This window comes from Hyperoodon ampullatus (genome assembly GCF_949752795.1).
Source record: "Hyperoodon ampullatus genome assembly, chromosome: 18".
In the NCBI taxonomy this organism is placed as follows: domain Eukaryota; kingdom Metazoa; phylum Chordata; class Mammalia; order Artiodactyla; family Ziphiidae; genus Hyperoodon; species Hyperoodon ampullatus.
This window is the reverse complement of record NC_136931.1, coordinates 1947995-1969021: the sequence shown is the minus strand read 5'-3', so window position 1 is coordinate 1969021 and position 21027 is coordinate 1947995. Positions and strand designations below refer to the sequence as shown.

Below are 21027 nucleotides of genomic sequence, written 5' to 3'. Positions count from 1 at the left end.
AGGAGGAGCATCTTTGAGTTGGCTTCTGAGTCCTTTTGATACAGCCTTGATGTCTTTGATCGCTTCCCTACACCTGGGATGACAAGATGTTATCTTGCATATTCCTTGCCTCAGATGTGGAATTAGCCATTTCTCCAAGAAGCCCTCATCTCTTGGTGAGAGGCGGTATTTCACAGTGTAGGCTGTAGGGAGGCACGCTGCTACTGGATTCAGGTCCTGGATTCGGCACACACGGAGGAGGAGTTCATACCTCCTATTCCAGTGCATGCCCAGAGTCAAATCCGCAGCCCCGAGACCTCTTCTGCCTGACCTCTGGATCTGCTTGTCAGGACATCGGGAGTGACAGAATTGGAATATCCTGTAGATCCTCATTTGCGCATGGAAAATTTTCAGAGGGAATTCCAACACCACCACTCAGTGTGATTGTTAAAATTGCTAAAAATTTGTTTTGTGTGTGTTCTCCCAATTTTTCTCCCCATTTTTAAGCAGGTAAATTGTATCTCCGTTGTCAGAGCATACAGCCGTTGCAAACTGTGTTTTCTCCTTTAGTCTCAGTTCTCCATGTAAACGTAGACTGCTCACCACTGACCAGTTCATATGTTGTCTCTCCAAGTGATCTTGGTTTTCTGAATCTTGTTTTCCAGCAGTTTCTTCAGGAAGGGTTTCCGGGAACCATGTTCTCTGAGTGCTGTATGTTGGCACAAGTTGCTGCCTGTGTACCTGAAGCTCGCTTTGTCTGGATGTAAAGGCTCCCGTTACTTTCCTCGAGTGTCTTGTGCGTGTGAGTCTCCCTTCTTCTGCTGTAGTTGGATAATCTGCCCTGCCCCCCACCATTTTAAGGTGTCCAGTATTTTTGTCTAGATGTCTAAGATAACTTTTCTTTTTTTCTTTAAATAATTTTACTAGAATGTGTCTTGGTATTGGTTGTTCTGCCTGCCCTGCCCCAAGTTTATGGTGTGTCTTTTTCATAAGTAGTTTCAAATGTTTTCTCCTCATTTCTGAAGAGTTTTTTTGGATTTGCTTGTAGTATTCCATTTCATCGCTTTCCTTTGGTTTTCTTTGTAGAATCCCCTATTCAACGTATGTTGCATCCTCTTTGCTTGTCAGCTACTTTTTCTTCAACTTTTTTCTTTCATTTCTTTTTTTAAAAATAAATTTATTTTATTTTATTTATTTTTGGCTGCGTTGGGTCTTCATTGCTGCGCGTGGGCTTTCTCTAGTTGTGGCGAGCAGGGGCTGCTCTTCGTTGTGGTGCGCAGGCTTCTCATTGCGGTGGCTTCTCTTGTTGCGCAGCACAGGCTCTAGGCACGTGGCCTTCAGTAGTTGTGGCTCTCAGGCTCAGTAGTTGTGGCTCACAGGCTCTAGAGCGCAAGCTCAATAGTTGTGGTGCATGGGCTTAGTTGCTCCGCGGCATGTGGGATCTTCCTGGACCAGAGCTTGAACCTGCATCCCCTGAATTGGCAGGCGGATTCTTAACCACTGTGCCACCAGGGAAGCCCCCATTTTGTTTTTCTTATGGTGTAATTTATTGTATTTACTTGCTCTTGGATTCCTTCTAGTTTAGCCTTCATTTCCAAAATTATTTTCCTTTTATTTCTAATCTTTTCTGAGTTTTCCCCCTGCATTTCTGAGTTTTTCTAATGCTGGTTTATGGTTAGTGATACCTTATATAATTTCCTTCATGAATATTAGTTTGTTTTGAAATATTAGGATAGAGTTTTCATCTCTTAGGGACATGTCTTTCTAGCATGCTTTCACTGTCTGTAGTGATGCTACTTTGCTCCTATTTGCTTTTAAAATATATCACCTGGCATGAGATTTGACCTCAGTATTTTCTGTTGTTACTTTTCTGTGGAATTGATTTTCCTGGATATATGGAAGGAAGGCTAGATTTAGAATAGTTTTTCTAATTTCCGTGTCCTAGAGCTCTATTTACTGTTGTTTTTAGAAAGTTGTAAAACATGTGGTAGCTGTTTTCTTGCGCTCTCCTGGCTGTTTTCCTCTCCCCCCTGTAATTAGACTCTCATTCTCCCTGTCCTGTATGCTTCGTATTCTATTCTAGTCATTTCTTTCCAGTGTATTTAGCATAAGAGGGAGGTTTGGATGAGTAGTCTTTGAGACTCCGTGGCCCAGAACGTTGGCCTGTGGCTGTTCTGCAGCTGCCCTGGCATTTGTCTGCCCCCAGTGGTGCTCACCTCCTGGGTTCAGCCACTGTTCCCAGGCAGACCCGTTTTTCCTTCTCTCTGACCCCTGCTTCCTCCTTGCTGCTCCCTTGAGGACCTCGTGCCGTCAGTGGTTTGCCCACTCGCTCACTCTTTGGGGTTCTTTAGGAAACACCTGATCTCTCAGCTTGTTACAGACCTTGACTTGGGTTCGCTGTCCTCATTTGAGAGATTAAAAATCTCTGTCACTGCCATCCCTCCCTAGTTGGACTTCTGAAGGGTTCACGGCAGCACCTCTGTGGTCCCCCGCGCCAGTTGTTTGTCATCGGCGTCTGCTCCGGGAGGGACGTTCGGTGCTTGCGTGCTTTCGTCAGTCTCACGTGAGGTGTCTCAATGGCGGTACCACACCTTGGCCGTTTGATGGATTGCACCTGCATGAACGGGTTGCCTCCGTTTTGTGAAGGGAGATTTAAGGCAGGAGCTTGTCTCCTTCTCCTGCAAATGGTTGTCCCTAAGAAATTCTGGAGCTGCTACCGTTGAAGCTGTAGAATTTAAATCTGGATTTATAGGATTTAAGAACACGTGTGGAACCTGCAAATTTAATTTTATGCCTTTGGAGCTTAGCCATTTAAAGGAGCTGTCAGTAGACTCCTGGTTGAGACTAGGTGATCTGAAACTCTTAATTCAGCTGCCCTGCGTGGACACGGTGGGGGTGGGCACGTGCGGGGCAGGCGCTGTGCTGTAGAGTTGGGTGCCCGCTGTCCACCCTCAGGGAACGTGCAGTCCAGTTGGGGAAGATAGATTACTTCTTTCATAAATATTTGTTTATAGGTAATTAAAATATAAAGTGTAGAATGATAAAAGTATTATGGTGGCATTGATTCCTGATCTCCAGGCACCCTGTTTGCAAGTACTGCATTTAGACCGCTGTGTTGATGGGTCGTATTTGGAGTGGCGTGGCCTCATTTCTGTTTTGGAGAAGGTGTGTCTAGGCCTAATCAGAGTGTTTGAGGATCAGGAAGAAAGGAACGCACTGTGTTGCAGATGTGGTGCCATCTCGGCGGCGGCAGGGTTGTGGCGGACAGGCCGTGGGCTGGGGCAGGGGGCTGGTGCTGGGCTCAGTCCTCCCAGGAGCTGCCGCTCTCTGCCTGCCTGAGGGGAGGGTGCTGCAAGGAGTGGAAATGGGGTGAGGGGACAGCCTTGGTGGAAGGGTCCGTTTGGGTAAAATTCGGGAGGTATGTTTTCGATGGTTTCCAGGGTGTGGTGTGTCTAGTGGATCTGAGAGCCGCCAGGTGCAGGCGAGGGACAGGACGTGTTCCGTGGGCAAGAGGGGGACCCGGGGACGTCTGGCTTGGGGTGATGTGTTCTAGCTGTCTTAGGAAGGTGACTTAGGAGGCGGTGTGGGAATGGACTGGCGAGGTGGGGACTAGTCTAGTGCTGAAGGACAGAGGCAGAGGGAAATGTTTGGGGGCCATTTCTCAGTTCTCAAAGGACACTAACGTTTTGGTGGTTTGGGGCAAGAAGAACCCTATATTTAAAGAACCCACAGGCTTCTGTTATCCTCTTGGATACAGAACATGGCTAGCAGTTTCCAGCATTTCAAGGTAAGGCTTGTTCATCTCCCTCTCCGCTGTCCTGGCTTTTGTTTTTAGGTGACAGAAACCCCGTGCTTCGTGAGTCTGATTCCTGCCCCTTGACCGGCCTCTCTCCTCTCGTCCTGGATGATGTCAGAGCAGGACCTGGCGGATGTGGTGCAGATCGCCGTGGAGGAGCTGAGTCCCGACCACCCAGGTACAGAGTGCGGGCAGTAGGAAGCTGGCACTCCCCCGAGTCTGTAAAAGCCCCAAAGCGCTTCCACAAGTTTCCTCTCCCTTCAGTAAAGGAAGAGAAAAAGCAGTGCGTGCCCTGTATGAAAAACCCGGACCAGAGCGCCTGAGCTCTGCCAGCCCCATGCCTATCCCGGCGGTCCCTCCGCCTCCCCTTGGCCCACATCTGCACCACACGGGGCTGTCCAGCCTCGGCCCCTCTTCCTGCCCTGCCCCCAGCTCCCCTGATTCCCCTTTAAAGCCCTCTGTGGTCACATCTGGGCCTCTTCCGCTGCTGTGGACAGTCTGCCCTGCGCGGGGACACCTGCGAGGTGTTCCATGCACGCTGCTCCCTCCTTCATCTCCCTCTTCCCTGGGGATGCTGTAACACCGTGGGCACTGTTTTTCTTTTAAGTACACCCTGCTACAAAGGTCCTTGCTGCGTGTTGCAGCAAATATTTTTGTAGGGTAAGTTCCCAGAAGCTGAACCGCTGTGTATGTTCAGAGTTTTCGTAAGACACGCTTTATCCGATTATTCTGTGAGGTGACTTTCCTGCCCTTTTGCCAGGGCTGGTAATTTTCCTTAGTCACGTTAAAGGCACCCATCTACTTTGGAACCTTAACTAGATATTAGACACCTTATAAGGGAAACCCTAAATTTCAAGTACTTCATCTTGAACTACTTCACCTATGAAATACTTTGTTAGCACTTTATTTTATAAAAAGATTTCTTAGTAAGGGTCCTCCTTTTTTTTTTTGTAAAGTTTTATGTGTTTTATATTTCTGTTAAGTTTGAAATAACAAGCATACACAATTCACATAGTGTTTTGGTTGTCTGGTTATTCTTTCTGGAATAGTAGAGTTGAAATGCTAACTTTTTTCCCCACAGAAAAGAGAATTTTCAGAAATCTCCTAAGAAAGTATGATGATGTCTATTGTGTATGATCTCTTTGCTGTGTTAGTTGAAAAAGCTTCACTGGGAAATTAGTTACATATGGAAGGGTGGGTAGCACATGATTTTGGGATTGAACAAGCAGTCACAAAGAGATTGGGGCACCCTTTCACGAATGCTATTCTTTAGTCAGTTTTTGTCATTTTGCCTCTGATTTGTTTATAAGAAGCACTATCACCTGGTAACTGGCAGGATCAAGACCTGCCAGATCCTTGAGCCAAGTCAGGGCGTCTGAATGTAGCTGTTTAACCCCAGTTTTCTCTGTGAAAGTGAACCAGTTTGTTTAGAGCGAGAATGTGAAGCCTTGACCTCATTTAGCACCACACTGCAGAAACCAGTGAACTATAAAAAAGCAGCACTGTCACTGTACATCACAGTTTTAAAAACAGCTGTTCATATTTTGGTGGGTGGATGACAGTTTCTTTAGAAAACACTCACACTGCAATGCTGTAAAAGAAAAATGTTCCAGTTATATACATTTTAAGCATTTTTAGAGCTGTTAAACTTCTGACAGTTTACTTCCCAATTAAATTCTCTCTCTGTAGATTACAGTCCAAAGAAGGATTAGAGAAGTCACTTCTGATCCTGGTGTTATTCCTTGTGGGTTCCTTAACTAACTGGGAAGTATAGCTATGGCTGTGTAATGAACACCTACTGTGTGCAGGGCTCCCTGAGGCCTTCGTAGGTAGGAGGCCTGCCATCTCTGGCCCCGGAGGACTCCCCCAACACCGGCAAGCACTGTGCTGCATCCCACACGATTGTCCTGAGTGGGTTTAAGGTTGAGATGATTTTTTCCTTATTTCTAAAATGTGAACTTTGTAAAACTTAAACATACAGTCAAGCAAGTAGAAGAAATAAAAGTTTCCCATAATCCTAGTGATAGAACTGCTTTTAAATTGTTGGCATGTATGTCCTTCCGTTTTTTTTCTGATTTCCATTTAAAATCAAAATGCGTAGGTTCTTGTGATTTTGCACGCAGTCACCACATGGCTGCGATCTCTTTGCCCATCTGCACACACATACGATTGTAAATTTCATCGGGCCTGTCATTGCAGGTGATCGTGATGGCTTTAAAATGAACATTGAGCTCTTTTGTCTAATTTTAAAAGTAATGCATGCAGAACGATAAAAAACAAAGTAAAAAAGGACCAAGAAGAAAGTAAACTAGCAGCCCCGCGGCCCGTAGAGAGTGAGCGCCGGAACCCCAGGTGTGTGCCCCTGTCACCGCCACGGGCTGTGTCTCCTTTCCCTCATCTGCTCCGCTGCCCTTTGCTTACAGCCTTGAGGTGCTTCGCTCTGCCAAGAGCTTGGAGTCTTCTTCCTGTAGTTACAGGAAGCCAGCTGTGTGACCCTGGTCAAGTCGCTTAACCTCTCTGGACTGGATTTCAGCAAGTTAAAAGGATTAGACTAGCGGTTGCCGGAGTCTCCCCATCCTCCCAGTCCTTTCTTAATTACCAGCGTCCAGTGGGAGTAGGTAGGCTTTGATGAAGGTTCTGAGAACCTGTGTTTTGCACTTGTAGCCACGGATTTTTCCTTTTTTACCTTAATGAGAATTCATCCCCACACATTTTATGGAGGTGTTTGAAGTGTGGAGACAGTGTACTATGCAGAGCCCTCTGGTAAGCAGGATGCTTCTGGCATCGTTGGCCCGTGGCTGGTTTCTGTGAGGTAGAGCTTTGGGTGACAACTTACCTCTGGAAACCAGCTTACTGGTCTCGCCTGGGACCCCTGAAAGGTTCACGTTAGAGTCGCAGGTCTGTTCAGTGTCTTTACATTTTAGAGTTTTGAGACGAATCACCTGGCACATACAGGTGTAAAGGCACCGGGCTTGGGACCATGTGGTGTCGGCCTTGAACTTGGGCCGAGTTGCTCATCCGTGGAGAAGCCCTGAAGACCCCTTGGAAGGTGCTGGTGGGAGGCCTTGATTTCAGCCACACTGGCCGGGGTGGGGAACAGCTTTCCCTGTAAGTTAGCATGTTACGTTTGAGACGAGTTTGATGATCAGCACCTCAGAAAATGTAATATTCAGAGAGTGGCTTTGATTTTGGAATGAGGTGGCCGGCTGACAAGACTTTATTTTAAAGTTGGGAACAAATCATTATTAGCGATTGGATTCTATCAGAAAAGGGTAGCCGGATAGAGCATTGAGTGAGAAGCCTGCAGTCTTGGTGTTGGGGTCAACTCAGTGGTGCATTAGCGAAAAAATGTATCCGGTATCTGTTTTTCTTGAGATTAGGGAGAGATCCTATTTTCTGCCTGACTGAGAATTTTAAGTTAAATCTGTAAAAAGTGAAATATGAAGCAGGTTGTGCCATTTCTCATTTAACCTTAAGGTGACACCTTTATACTTAAGGTGTCAGAACTGTTTACTATCTTAATATTAAACAGCTCTGTAAAACTTTTTGAATTAAAGTTTTTTTTGTCTCTGCCTTTAATTTTCAGTTGTACTGGAGAATCATGTAGTGACAGACGAAGATGAACCAGCTTTGAAACGTCAGCGACTAGAGATCAATTGCCAGGACCCTTCTATAAAGGTAAAAATATTAACGTATGTTTTTGTTTGTATCTTATGTGGGGCTGCCATAACAAATTATCACAGTGCGGGGTGGCGCGGGGAGCGCTTAAAACAACAGAAATTTACTCTCTCACGGTCCTGAAGGCCAGAAGTTTGAAATCAGTTTGTCACCAGGGCTGAGTTCCCTGCAGAGGCTCTGGGGGAGGGTCCCTCCTGCCTCTTTCAGCTCCTGGGGGCCCCAGGCGTCCCTTGCCTTGTGGCCGCGTCCCTCTAGTATCTGCCTCCGTCTTCACGTGGCCTCTCCTCCGTGTCTGTGTCTCTCCTTTTCTGTCTCTTATAAGGGCAGTCTCATTGGATTTAGGGCCACCCTAACCTAGGATGACCTCATCTTAACTTGATTACATTTGGAAAGATCCTGTTTCCAAGAAAGGCCACATTTGTAGGTTTTGGGGGTGAGGATGTAGACGTACCATTTCTGGGAGTCACTGTTCAACCCCCCACGGATGCATAAAGGCATGACGTTTTCCCTTGAAGAATCCCGTTGTTTAATTGGGATCGCTGCCACATGAGGCCTCTTCCTCCGTAGACCCATGGACCTATCGTGCACGGAGGGAACGTGCACAATTCCTGTGGCGAATATTTTCTACTAGTGATGAAGCACTTTTGTGCCTATCGTTTAAGTCACCTAAATTTTAAAGTTTGCTGGATGGGGTCTGGGAAACCAGAGTCAGTCGTGGGTGATGGCTAGTCCTTGGATTTGCTTGTTTGGTCTGCAGTTTGCAGAGCCACAGAGATAAACACCAGCACCTGTGAGAAGTTAGGACAGCAGCGCAGAGAACCAAAGCGACTTCTCCTGTACCCTCTGCTTCTATAGGGCTGTGTTTAGAAACATCCGGCTCATCTTTTTAACAAGGAGAAGCAGCGTGAGCTTAAAGATATGTGGGGTGGTTTAAAGACACATTCAGTTAAATTTCTGTTTCATACTAATGGATAGAGGGCCGCTGCTTCAGTAACCCCACATTATGTCTTAAAATAAAATGCAGTTGTAATTTTATCACAAAAGAGGCATATGTGGTAAACAGCACAGCAGTCAGATGTGGATAAGGTGCAGTGAAAGCGCCCCTGCCTCAGCCCCGTCCCCTGGTCAGTGAGCAGGGCCTCGGGCCCCGGCTTGAACCCGGCACCCATGTGCTACAAAAAGTGTGCTTACCAGGTTGCCAGAGCTCTTTATTTTATTTTTTTCACTTTAAATTGGTTAATTTAATTTACTTTTATTTTTTAATACATCTTTATTGGAGTATAATTGCTTTACAATGGTGTGTTAGTTTCTGCTTTATAACAAAGTGAATCAGCTATACATATACATATATCCCCATATCCCCTCCCTCTTGTGTCTCCCTCCCACCTTCCCTATCCCACCCCTCTAGGTGGTCACAAAGCACCGAGCTGATCTCCCTGTGCTATGCAGCTGCTTCCCACTAGCTATCCATTTTACATTTGGTAGTGTATATATGTCCATGCCTCTCTCGGACTTTGCCCCAGCTTCCCCCTCCCCGTGTCCTCAAGTCCATTCTCTACGTCTGTGTCTTTATTCCTCCCCTGCCACAGGTTCATAGAACCATTTTTTTCTTAGATTCCATATATATGTGTTAGCATACGGTATTTGTTTTTCTCTTTCTGACTGACTTCACTCTGTATGACAGACTCTAGGTCCATCCACCTCACTACAGATAACTCAATTTCGTTTCTTTTTATGGCTGAGTAATATTCCATTGTATATACGTGCCACATCTTCTTTATCCATTCATCTGTGGATGGACATTTAGGTTGCTCAGAGCTCTTTAAAAGGAATAGATTTGGATGATTTTTGGTTAATATCCCCTGTATATAGAAGACTTACTTAAAAGTACTGTTCTCTGCCTTTCTTTGTTTTATTAATTTGTGAAGTTGTGTTATTAGTGTATAACAGTGATGTTTGTCCAAACTCCAGGCAGAATCACTTCTAATTAGGAATTAAAACGATGAGGATTCACTGTGTTTAGGGAATTTGGGAGCCGCATGGTTGATGTCTTCAAATTATAAAAAATAGTGGGGTCATCAGTGATTTTATCTCAAGACTTCAGCCAGCGGCTAGTGGTTGTCACAACGTCTTAGGTCAGGGTGGGCCTTGGGCGCCGCCTCGATGTCACTCCCAGGGGATGGGCCGCCTGTGCTGTGTCTCCACATGACCCTGGCACGGTCTGCCGTGCCTCCACGGCCCGTCCTCCTGCGGGGAGTCAGCGGAGGACGTGGGAGTTAGCCCTCTCCCATGTGTGTTAGCTCTCCCGCGACGGGACTTGTCGGGGGGTGATTGCCTGAGACACAGCGGGTGGTTGGGACAGTGTGTGGGGTTTATTGACCCCCTGCTGCCCTTACTGCTGTGCAGACCGGGCAGTTAGACAGACGTGTTTAATTTCTTCAGAAGACCAGCTCAGTCTGTTAAAAGCACTGAATAAGAGTATCCATCTTCCTCGCCTCCTGGGCCTTGATTCCAGCCGCACGGTGTGGTGGACCACGTGGCTCTAGCTGTGGGGTCACCTCCCATGAGGAAGGGGAGCGGCCGCCGGAGCGGGTCAGCCGCGGCTAGTGGGCAGAGGGGCCGGCCTGCGTGCCGCCGTGCGCTGGGGTCCCGGTCTGCTCCGAATGGCCCCTGTGCCCGTCTGCTTTCCGCGGTCTGTCCCCTTCCTGCTGATGTGACTGGCACTCTGAGCATTTTCCCTTTGAAGTCAAGGGCAGAAAAGGAGAGAGAAAAGGTAAAATACGAACTCTTCACTGTTTTCAGCTGCTGCCTCCCCTGCCCCCCTCACTGCTGAGCTGGGCGGTTGGATGCTCCAGGCGCTTGCTCCGGCTGGCGCCCGTGTCCCAGTATCAGCTGGTGAGGCCAGCGGGGGGAGCAGCCTGCTTCTCTCTGTGTCCCTGCCGACTCAGGGCAGGAGTGGCCGCCGTGGGAGGGGGCGAGCTTCCTGTTCAGTGTTTGTCTGAGCCGTTCCTTGCCTTTAGAGCCACGCACGTCCCTGTGGTCGGCAGGACTTGGGTGGCAGCAGTGGAAGGCGAGGCTGCTCTTTCTGTGGCCACTAGGTGGCAGGCGTGCTGCTCCCACGCGCGCGGGAGCGTCATCGTCACATTTCACCGTGGGGGTGGGGCTCGGGGGAGCGTAACATGAGCAGGCGGGTTTCCGGGCCGTTTTGAGGTTGGATGTAATCTGTTTTCATTGTAGAATTCGACCAGTTTTATGTGTAAGTTTACTGATTAATAGAAACTTGCGTCGTAACGTCCACTTACGTCTTGTGTTATACGAACTTAAGTGTAACTAAGAATCGCAACTACACAGAGAAGTAAGAGCCCGATTAAGTCGTCACATTGTGAGTGCACAAGGTCGAGCTCGTTTAGTGAAATGCTTCTGGCTTATAACTGAAGAGCTGAAGTGCGGGGATTGTTCTGTGGGAATAGATACAGCTGAGTCTGGGAAATAGCTGTTTGACGTGCCTTGGAATTGTCTCCGTGGAGTTCAGGATGCCCTTCCTGAAGCTTTCCTTTTTTTCACTTGCAGTCATTCCTGTATTCCATTAACCAGACAATCTGCTTGCGATTGGATAGCATTGAAGCCAAGCTGCAGGCTCTGGAGGCCACATGTAAATCACTGGAAGAGAAACTGGATCTGGTCACCAACAAGCAGCACAGCCCCATCCAGGTGCCCATGGTGGCGGGCTCTCCTCTCGGCGCCACCCAGACCTGCAACAAAGTGCGGTGGTAAGAACCTCCTCCCCGGGCCCGGGCCCGGGCCCCTCGGCGCTCTCAGGGCGGGACCCTAGTCAGACTGCAAAGAAACACGGGGCCTCTGCAGGGCGGCTGGGGTCGTCCTCACAGTTTCTTTTTGACATAAGCCAGGCTGGTGCATGTCTCCTTTGGAACTGGCCCACCGGAGCTGTGAAGCTGTACATTCGTTTCTTCTCTTTTTTTTCTGTTCCATCTGGCTAGTCTTGAGAGATTGTTTTCTTCATAGGTAGCTTTTTTTTTTTTTTTTTGCAGTACGCGGGCCTCTCGCTGTTGTGGCCTCTCCCGTTGCGGAGCACAGGCTCCGGACGCGCAGGCTCAGCGGCCATGGCTCACGGGCCCAGCCGCTCTGCGGCATGTGGGATCTTCCCGGACTGGGGCACGAACCCATGTCCCCTGCATCGGCAGGCGGACTCTCAACCACTGCGCCACCAGGGAAGCCCCATAGGGAGCTTTTTATACATTTCATTGAGTGTATCAAACTCTCCATTCGTGTCTGTAGTTTTTATCGTGCCTGTATTTTGTTTTTCTGTCTAGAGCCTAACTGTAGTGACGTGTAGTAGTTCAGGTGCCGTTTGAATCGAAGCTTCTGGAGAGTGTGGGCCGATGGGAAGGGTGTCTCTGTCTCTGACCTGTTTGCCTGTCCTTGGTCCGGGGCACCGTCAGGGGCTCTGCTGAGATGAGCGGAAGCTCAGGTCGTGGGCGGCTCCTTCCATCACTTCCACTGCTGTGGCGGGCTACGAGGAAGTCTCACTGTGATGGTGGCAACACTTGTCTTTACGCTTGATGAGAGCTCGGGGCTTTTACTGAGGGTCTTGTCGCCGCTCTCTGGGCCAACTGCTGCCTCTCTCCCGTGTGTCTGCGGAGGAGGGCGGTGGGGCTCAGAGGAGGGGGAGCCACGGCCAGGATGCTGCCGTGTCTGCAGGTCCGCCCGTGTGTGCCCTGGGATTGATGTGGTTGACGCCTGCAGTGTGGGCCTCCTTTAACTCTCAGAAGTGTCCTGGGGTGTTGGAGACCCTGCGTGGCTGCAAAAGCTGCTCTCCAGCCTGGGTGGGGGACCCCAGGGGTCTCTGTCCCCAAAGGGAAGGCCTGTTGGTCCGTGGTGATTCACCCTGTGTTCATACCTTGTCCTGAAGGGTCAGCTGTATCTTTTCTCCCAGTGAACATGTGTGGAGCGTGTCCTCTCTGCAGGCAGTGAGGCTCAGACCTACCAGGACCAGCACCTTTTTTTTTTTTTTTAAAGAAGCTGGTTGTCCATTTACTTATTTATTTATTTATTTGGTTGTGCTGAATCTTAGTTGCAGCAGGCGGGCTCCTTAGTTGTGGCATGCAAACTCTTAGTTGCGGCATGCATATGGGATCTAGTTCCCTGACCAGGGATCGAACCTGGGCCCCCTGCGTTGGGAGCGCAGAGTATTAACCACTGCGCCACCAGGGAAGTCCCAGCCAGTGCCTTTTTTAAAGAGTAATTATTTTGTAATGCCCTCATATCCTAAAATGCAATGTTTAGAAAATATAATTTAAAAAGTAATGTAATGTGTTAATTATAATGTAAGGAGAAATAAAAGGATGGTCATGTATAATAAAATAACATATTTTGATATGGAAAAGGCTGGGGGAACTACATAAGGAGTTAGTGAATAGGACCAAACCTCCCATGTCAGAGCTGGCAGCTGGGAGGACTGTCACCCTGGGACTCAGATACCAGTTGGTGGTGGAATATTTCAAAATGAGCAGTTCTTGATGAAGTTTCACATAAAGCAAAGTGTAGTTTTTTCTAGACTCAATAGTGAAATTCTGGGAAAATTCACCTTATATTGAAACTATCCAAAAATACTTTGTGTATGAGTGTAGAATGGGGTAAGATTCTGGGCTCAGAGAGTTAGAAGCATGTTGTTCACTCACATGAATGGGACATGTGAGATCTGTGTGGGAAAGGTTTTTGTCGGGGAGGCTGTCTCATGCCTTCAAGGCTGTCAGCCTCCTTGACTCTGTCCGCTAAACCCGTGGGGTCTCAGGTATAACCACCTGCGCCCCCGGGCCCCGCCCTTGAGGACTGTTGCTCTGAGAGATGAGGCGAGAATGAGACAGGCTTCCTGCCCTGAGTAAGGATGGCTCTCCTGGTGGTGTGTCACTTTGTCACCTGTGTCGGGAAGAGGTCGTCTTCAGGACCCAGGGATGTGCCGCTCATACTCCACTGTCGGTGGTTTGTGGCCGTTCCATGAGGTCGGGCGGTCGAGGACGAGTCCTCGGGGCTGCAGGTGGCGCTGCAGCTGTGCTTGGACCCCGAGGCCGCTCGTTGGGGGCTTCCCTGGGTGTCAGGTCCTGGGGGGAGGACGGGCCTCGGCGGGCAGGTTGCCCTCGTTTGACACCATGGGGTGATGGGGCTGAGTTGCAGAGTTGTGCTGTTTCCAGTCTCCCCATCTTCAGCAGGAGGATGGGGGAGAAAGGCAGGTCTGCAGGGGCCAGCAGCCCTGGCCTTTCCTGCAGGCCAGGGACGGACCCGCCGTGGCCACGCACGGCCTGCTGCTGAGCGCGGCCTGACTCGCGGGCCACGTCCCGTCTGACGATGGCGCTGCTGGCTGCTTGGCGGAAGGCACTTCCAGACTGCAGGGAGGCCCCTTCTCTCTCCAGCATTCCGGTGACGGCGGGGCTCGTGGGGCGTGTTAGCGACTCTCCCGTTCAGGAACCCCAGAGCGCTTCCCTCCGTTGGGGAGAAGCTGTCATCGTGGAGAGACTTCCGTGTGCATTGACAAGTGGTGAAATCAGAGTAAAGTTTTCTAATACAGACTCAGGTGTATAATCTAGTGAATCCAACTCAGTTTGCTTTTCTGGTTTTAAAGGATCGTATTGTGACATAAAATCAACCCATTATAGAATACACTTATTGTATGTTGGCAGCAGATTTATTACTATCATTAATAAAACCATTACTTATACAAGTTAGTGTTAGATTAATAGAAGGAAGGGTCATTCCTTTGTTTTCTTAGATATAGCTTAGAATAGGTTGTTTATGAATGATTTTCAAATAAGATACTAAGTCTGGCATTTCCCTCCATGAATGTTCTAAAAACGAGAAATAAAAATTGTCGGTAATTGAAAGCTGTTAACAAGAAAATTTGGGGAGAAGTAAAGGTCAAGAATTCAATCTTAGTATATCAATGAAAAAGGTGTATATTTAAATTAGAAAATGACTAATTTATAAACACATAAGTAAATGAGAAATGTGTCTTAAGTGTGGGTAGTAGAACACAGAAAAGGAAGTCTCCAAAAACAATGAAAAATTGGTTAACATTCTGAGTAATAAAGTACTTCTACAAGTACTTTGTGCCTCAGATACTTAAAATAACAGTTAGACGCATATAAATCCCAGATTATTTTATATCCGGATCATGTGCTTTAAAAAATAACTTAAGGTTCCTTAGGCCACTTGGCACTGGCTGTGAGCGTTGCTGGGAAGTCTGTCATCTCCCAGGACAAACGAGGACGACCCTGAGGGGCTTGTCGGCTGTGGCGAGCCCTCTGGATGGTGGGTGAGGAGTTGTCCACTGCAGCCTCACTGGCCCCTCCCCTCGGAGAGGCTGCGCCTGGCCCAGAGCAGCCCCGCAGCTGTGGGATGCACCGAAATCCACTCGCCTGTGGGTAATTTCTAATTAAAACTGGCCTGGACTAGACTTTGCTATCAGCTCTGAGAATTATTTATTTATTCTCTTGAATTCCGAGAGCACAGAAGGCAGTGCACTGCTGCCAACCCTATTTGGCATTTTGGATCCAGATTTTTCAGATTCTACGCCTGAATGAGATCCTTTAAATAAATTCTAGAAAAAAGAAGAGAAAGAAAGAAAGAAAACCTTTTTCTTTGATGCTAAAGCTTAATCATTGTAATAAACATGTTTGTAAGGTTACTTGGATGGGGTTTCATTCAGCAGTGGTGTCCTACTTGGGAAAAAGGAAAATGGACTTGACTTCTTTTAGGTGAATGCTTTCTTTCCTCCTGTAAGTGTGCCATAAATTGGGATTTTGCCTCATTGTGATTCTAGGTGTAGCGACATGAGGTTTCAACCCTAAAGCTGTGTCGCGCTGGCCTTGGAAGGGGCAGGCGCCGAAGCTTTCTGTGACGAGCTGCACAACTCAGTACCTGGCAGCTCACCCTTTACGTGCCCCCGTGAGCATTTCAGGAACGGCCTCCATTGAACTGTGTGGTGTGACGGGATCAAGTGTGTGGATGGGGACGTTTATATGGATTAATGTAAAACCCCATTTTCTGAGCTTCTTTGAGGCCAGGCACAGCCACTTGAAGGACGGGCAGTAGGTAGGACCGAGCTGAGCCCGGGGTGCAGGCCCACCTGGGTTGCTGTCCTTGTAGATGCCCTCTGGGAGGCCAATGCGAGTGCCCATGTGCAGTGTGGGGACCCAGGGATCTCTCCCTGCTGCCCGTCGGGGTCCTGTGGAGCCAGACTTACCGAGAGTGATTCAAAGCCAGCTGGTTCAGGTTTGTTTGTTTTCCTGAACTGAACATACTGATTAACTAGAAAAATGTTTGTGTTTCTTTTAAAAGCAATTGATTTTTATTCTTTTTTTTGTTTTATATATATATATATTTATTTATTTATTTTTCTGGTCTTAGTTGTGGCGTGCAGGCTCTTCATTGTGGCGTGCGGGCTTCTCTCTAGTTTTGGCACACGGGCTCCAGAGCGCGTGGGCTCAGTAGTTGTGGTGCATGGGCTCTCTAGTTGTGGCACATGGGCTGTAGAGCATGCCAGCTCAGTAGTTGCCCTGCAGCATGTGGGACCTTAGTTCCCCAACCAGGGATCAAACCCACGTCCCCTACATTGGAAGGCAGATTCTTAACCACTGGACCACCAGCGAAGTCCCTCTTTTCTTTATCTTTTAATGTACAAATGATTTATTTATTGAGATATTATTGACATATAACAAATTTTAGCTTTAAAATCTTAAACATTTCTTTTAAAACTTCAGTGTGTTCCTATAATTTTAAAACAATTGTAATGAATCAGAGGCTTCTTCCCCCCCGCCCTTAATATTTATTTATTTCTTTCAGCTGCGCCGGGTCTTAGTTGCAGCACACGGGTCTTCGTTGAGGCATGTGGGATCTTTTAGTTGCGGCACGAGGGCTCTTAGTTGCAGCATGTGGGCTTCTTAGTTGTGGCATGCGGGCTTCTTCGTTGTGGCATGTGGATTCTTAGTTGTGGCATGCGGACTCTTAGTTGTGGCATGCATGTGGGATCTAGCTCCCCGACCAGGGATAGAACCCGGGCCCCCTGCATTGGGAGCGTGGAGTCTTACCCACTGGACCACCAGCAAAGTCCCGAGAGTCTTCTTTTAATACTCAAAACTGAAGAAAAAAAAAAGTGATTTCTCAGAGATGTGTCATGTAAGATGAAAGTTTACATGTAGGGGGAAAGTTTTCTTCTTTCTTTTCCTCTAAGCTGGTTATTCACCCACAGAGAATTGAACTATTTGATCAAAAAATTATTTAAAAATTCCCTCTAATATGCTGATTGCTGATTCTTTGTTTTATTTCCCAGAGGGTCTTTTAAAAAAAAATGTTGATGGATGTTTATGGAAAGGCTATTCTGGTTTTCTGAGCCCTCATGGCTCCTGGGTAGACAGGGGCCTCCTTCTGGGCATCTCGGTTCTGGCAGTGCAGCCCCAGAGTCTCTGGGTAGTCATATCGTTCAGAGTTTAAGGTCAGAAGTACAGCATTTCATAGGCTTTGGACTGTGACAAGATAGGGTTGTTTGAATTGTGAAGAAATGGTTTGGTTTTAGCCACGAGGGATTTGTTTCATACTTTTCTTATCGAATTTTGAATTTTGCGATTTCCATTTGATTTTGTGTACATATGACTTCTTTTCCTGACTGGTGTTGGTTACCTTTCACAGCTGCACACTTCTGGTGGCCTAATCCTGATACCCTGTACATGTCAGGGCTACTGATCAAAGAAAACATACAGTTTACATACATACAATTTAGGGGATTGTTAACCTCATGACTACAGATTAGAGATGCAGTCTAATAACCAAAGCAGATACAGTCAAAAGTTTTAATAGATCATGCACACTCTCATAGTTTGGAGTACTTCTCTAGTTTTAGGATAACTCATGCCTCATGACTGGGGCTGTGTTGAATCTGAAGACCCATTTGGAGAGAACTGCCATCCTAACACCACTGAGTCTTCGGATCCACGCACAAGGTACACCTCTCCATATTTGTAGGTCTTTAATGCCTCTCAGCAGTGTCGTATAGTTTTCATTGTAAAGCTCTTACATGCATTTGTTAAATTTATCTCTAAGTACTTCATACTTTTAGATGCTGTAATACATGTTATTGTGTTTTAAATTTTAACTTCTGCGTGTTCATTGGTAGTATATAGAAATACAGTAGACTTTTCTCTGCTGACCTTTATCCTGAATATTTCTAAATTCACTTGTTTTAGTAGCTTTTCAGTAGGGTTTTAAAAAAGTTTTACTTCCTATCAAAGTTCTGTAACTTTTCTTACTTTGCTGCACTGGCTAGGATCTCCATTTCAGTGTATACTTTTTAAAAAATATTTTTACCTTATTTCTGGTCTTTGAGTGAAAGCATCCAACCTTTCACCATTAAGTGTGATGATAGCTGTAAATTTTTCATAGCTGCTCTTTATCCGGTTGAAGAATTTCCCTTAGATTCCTTATTTTGTGAGAGTTTTTGTCCTGAGCAGGCATTGAATTTTTACATGCTTTTTATGTACCTACTTGAGATGACATTTGGTTTTCCTTCTTGATTCTGTTGCTACGGTGAATTATACTGATTGATTTTGGATACTAAAGCAGCCTTGCATTTCTGTCATAATAAGCCTGACTTGATCATAGGGTAGTACCCTTTTTATGTTTTTAGAGTGGTGGCTAATATCTGGTTGAGGATTTTTGCATCTCTGTTCATGGATTGTATTAGTCTGTAGTTTTCTTTCTTGACGTGTCTTTATCTGTTTTGTTATCAGGATAATGCTCGCCTCAGAAGGTGAGCTCATTGTCTTTTTTTTTAAAAGAAGTAATTAATTAATTTATTTATTTTTGGTTGCCTTGGGTCTTCGTTGCTGTGCGCGGGCTTCCTCTAGTTGCGGCGAGTGGGGGCTACTCTTCATTGTGGTGCATGGGCTACTCACTGCGGTGGCTTCTCTTGTTGCGGAGCACGGGCTCTAGGCGCGCGGGCTTCAGTAGTTGTGGCACGTGGGCTCAGTAGTTGTGGCTCACAGGCTCTAGAGCGCAGGCTCAGTAGTTTCGGCACACAGGCTTAGTTGCTCTGAGGCATGTGGGATCTTCCAGGACCACGGCTCAAACCCCGTGTCCCCAGCATTGGCAGGCAGATTCTTAACCACTGTGCCATCAGGGAAGCCCCATCGTCTGTTTTCTGAAAGTGTTTCTATAGGATTAGTTTCATTTCTTCCTTAACTATCTGGTAGAGTTTGCCAGTGAAGACATCTGGCTTAGGTTTTGATTATGAATTCAATCTCCTTAATAAATACAGAACTTTAATAAACGTGGAACTTCTTGAGACGGTGCTGTTTGATTTGTGTCCCTCAGGAGATTTCCTGTTTGTTGAAACTCTGGAGTTTATTTGTATAATATTATCTCTTCACTGTAGGTCCACGTGACATTCAGTTGCTGAGTCTCCTCGGGCTCCTGGCCTGTGGCACTTACTCACCCCCTTGTCTGTATGGCTTTTTGGGGTGCTGGTTAGGTGTCTCGTGGGGTGCCCCTGGTGGCTTGGGGAGGACGGTCGCAGAGGTGAAGGCCTCCCACCGCCTCTGCTGGGGTGCAGCACGGCGTGGCCTGTCTGTGTGGTGTGGAGGCGGGTCACGGGGCTGAGCGGCGGCAGGCCTGGCCTCTGCGCAGGCGCTGTCCTCCCCGGCCCCTGCGCCAGCCCCGCTCAGGGAGCGGAAGTCGCGCTCTACCGCCCAGGGAGCGTCTTCCCCTTCAGGCACTGGCCTCGGGGTGGACGCTGCTGCTCACACCGTTCCAGCTTTGGCCGTCGGCAGTGCTCTTAGGTGGCTCCGGTGGCCTTTGACACCCCCCTCCCCCTGGTGGGTCTTTTGTTTGGTTTGAGCGCTTCCTTACGGGCTGTGCAAGACGTCCCTTGCCTAGTCCTAGAGGCGTCCTCTCTCCTTTTGTTGGGGACGGAGCTGTGGGTGCCAGGGTCTGGCCGCCCGGGGTGTCCCCCCTCCCAGGCCTGCCTTTCTGTGAGCAGGCGTCTCTGCAGCTCCTCGGGAAGGAGAAGAAGGGACGCACAGCTCTTCTGCTGGCTCGGGGCTGAGACTTCGCACTTGCAGGGTCCTGTCCTGGGCGCTGTGGCTTCTGTGGGGTGCGGGCGGGTTGGATCCCACGCCTTCCGGGCCCTGTAGGCTCCAGGCAGCTGGGGTTTGACGTTCGTGGCGGCAGGTTACCCCATTTCTCTGGTGCAGCTGGTTATTTTGGGGGAGTTAGTTTTACACTGTATTTTGCTCATCTCCTTGGATATTGGAAACAAAGTTTTAATGCTAATTTATTCTCATCCCTAAGAGTATTTTTTTGGATCCTGGTTTTTATGACTTTTTAATCTTTAACCTGCAAGCTAGAGAAGTAAACCCTTTAAGACAAATGTTAGTGACTGTTTAGCTGCCTGGGTGCTGGCTGGTTTACGTGAACTGCCGCAGCTCAGGACCCCTGAGACGTGTGCCTCCTGCTTGTGTTCTTGGTGCCCAGTGGCATTTCTGGTCCTCCCGCTGCTCTCCCCGCAGGGATCTGAGACCCCATGCCCTCCATCCTACTCCCTAAGGCCTCTGGGATGCGTGAGCACTTGTCCCAGGGCTACCTTTGCGTGGGAGGCACCTGGAGATGGAGCCTGGCTGTGCGGCATCTCCCAGAACAGGTGCACCTATGAAAGGGGGCAGGGGGTCATGGTGGACCCCAGCCTACCTGCCTCTCAGGTGTGAGGACCTCGCGGCATCTGGTTTTATTGTTTAACTGAGGAGTGTCCCCCCGACCCCTCTTTTTTTGCTCTTACTGAAACTCTAGGACCCCAGTAAAAAAGTAAACCATTTTCTTTTTGTAAGTACAATACGTGGGACACAATTTCGTATTTTATTAGGACCCTGGTTCTTGTATGTGAGGCAGGACTATAACTGGAAAGCCAAGGATATGTGCCTTACCCTCCTGTTGGCATGTTCTCATAAGCAGAAAAGAGGATTACTTTAGATTCTTGTGAGCTTGCTTCTGTCAGTAGAGGGTTACACAAAACTCAGAAAATTAATATTATACACATTTCCCAAACTGAGCTGGATGAGTGACAATTTTGAATTGCAGAAGGATCAGTGTCAGCAGATGTACTGTAGTGAGGCTCAATGGTAGGAGAGAGAGGCAAACACTTTTTCACACACTTTTTATTCCTATTTTTGTATTTAGTTATTGTTTAAGATTTATTTTATTTATTCATTTTTGGCTGCGTCGTGTCTTCATTGCTGCGCACGGGCTTTCTCTAGTTGTGGCAAGCGGGGGCTCCTCTTCATCGCGGTGCTCAGGCTTCTCATTGCGGTGGCTTCTCTCGTTGTGGAGCACGGGCTCTAGGTGCGCAGGCTTCAGTAGTTGTGGCACGTGGGTTCAGTAGTTGTGGCTCGCAGGCTCAGTAGTTCTGGTGCGCGGGCTCAGTAGTTGTGACTCGTGGGCTCAGTAGTTGTGGCATGCGGGCTTCAGTAGTTGTGGCACATGGGCTTAGTTGCTCCGCGGCATGTGGGATCTTCCAG

General features: G+C 47.8%; 1 protein-coding gene across 1 annotated transcript in view; it reads left to right on the top strand.

The window, feature by feature from the left end:
- BANP (BTG3 associated nuclear protein) overlaps positions 1–21027 on the top strand; it is a 100435-nt gene that overhangs the window by 20970 nt on the left and 58438 nt on the right. The window contains 3 exon segments of the mRNA XM_079723403.1: positions 3815–3953; positions 7362–7453; positions 11024–11223. Coding sequence (XP_079579529.1) covers positions 3884–3953; positions 7362–7453; positions 11024–11223 — 362 coding nt within the window. The 5' untranslated portion in view covers positions 3815–3883.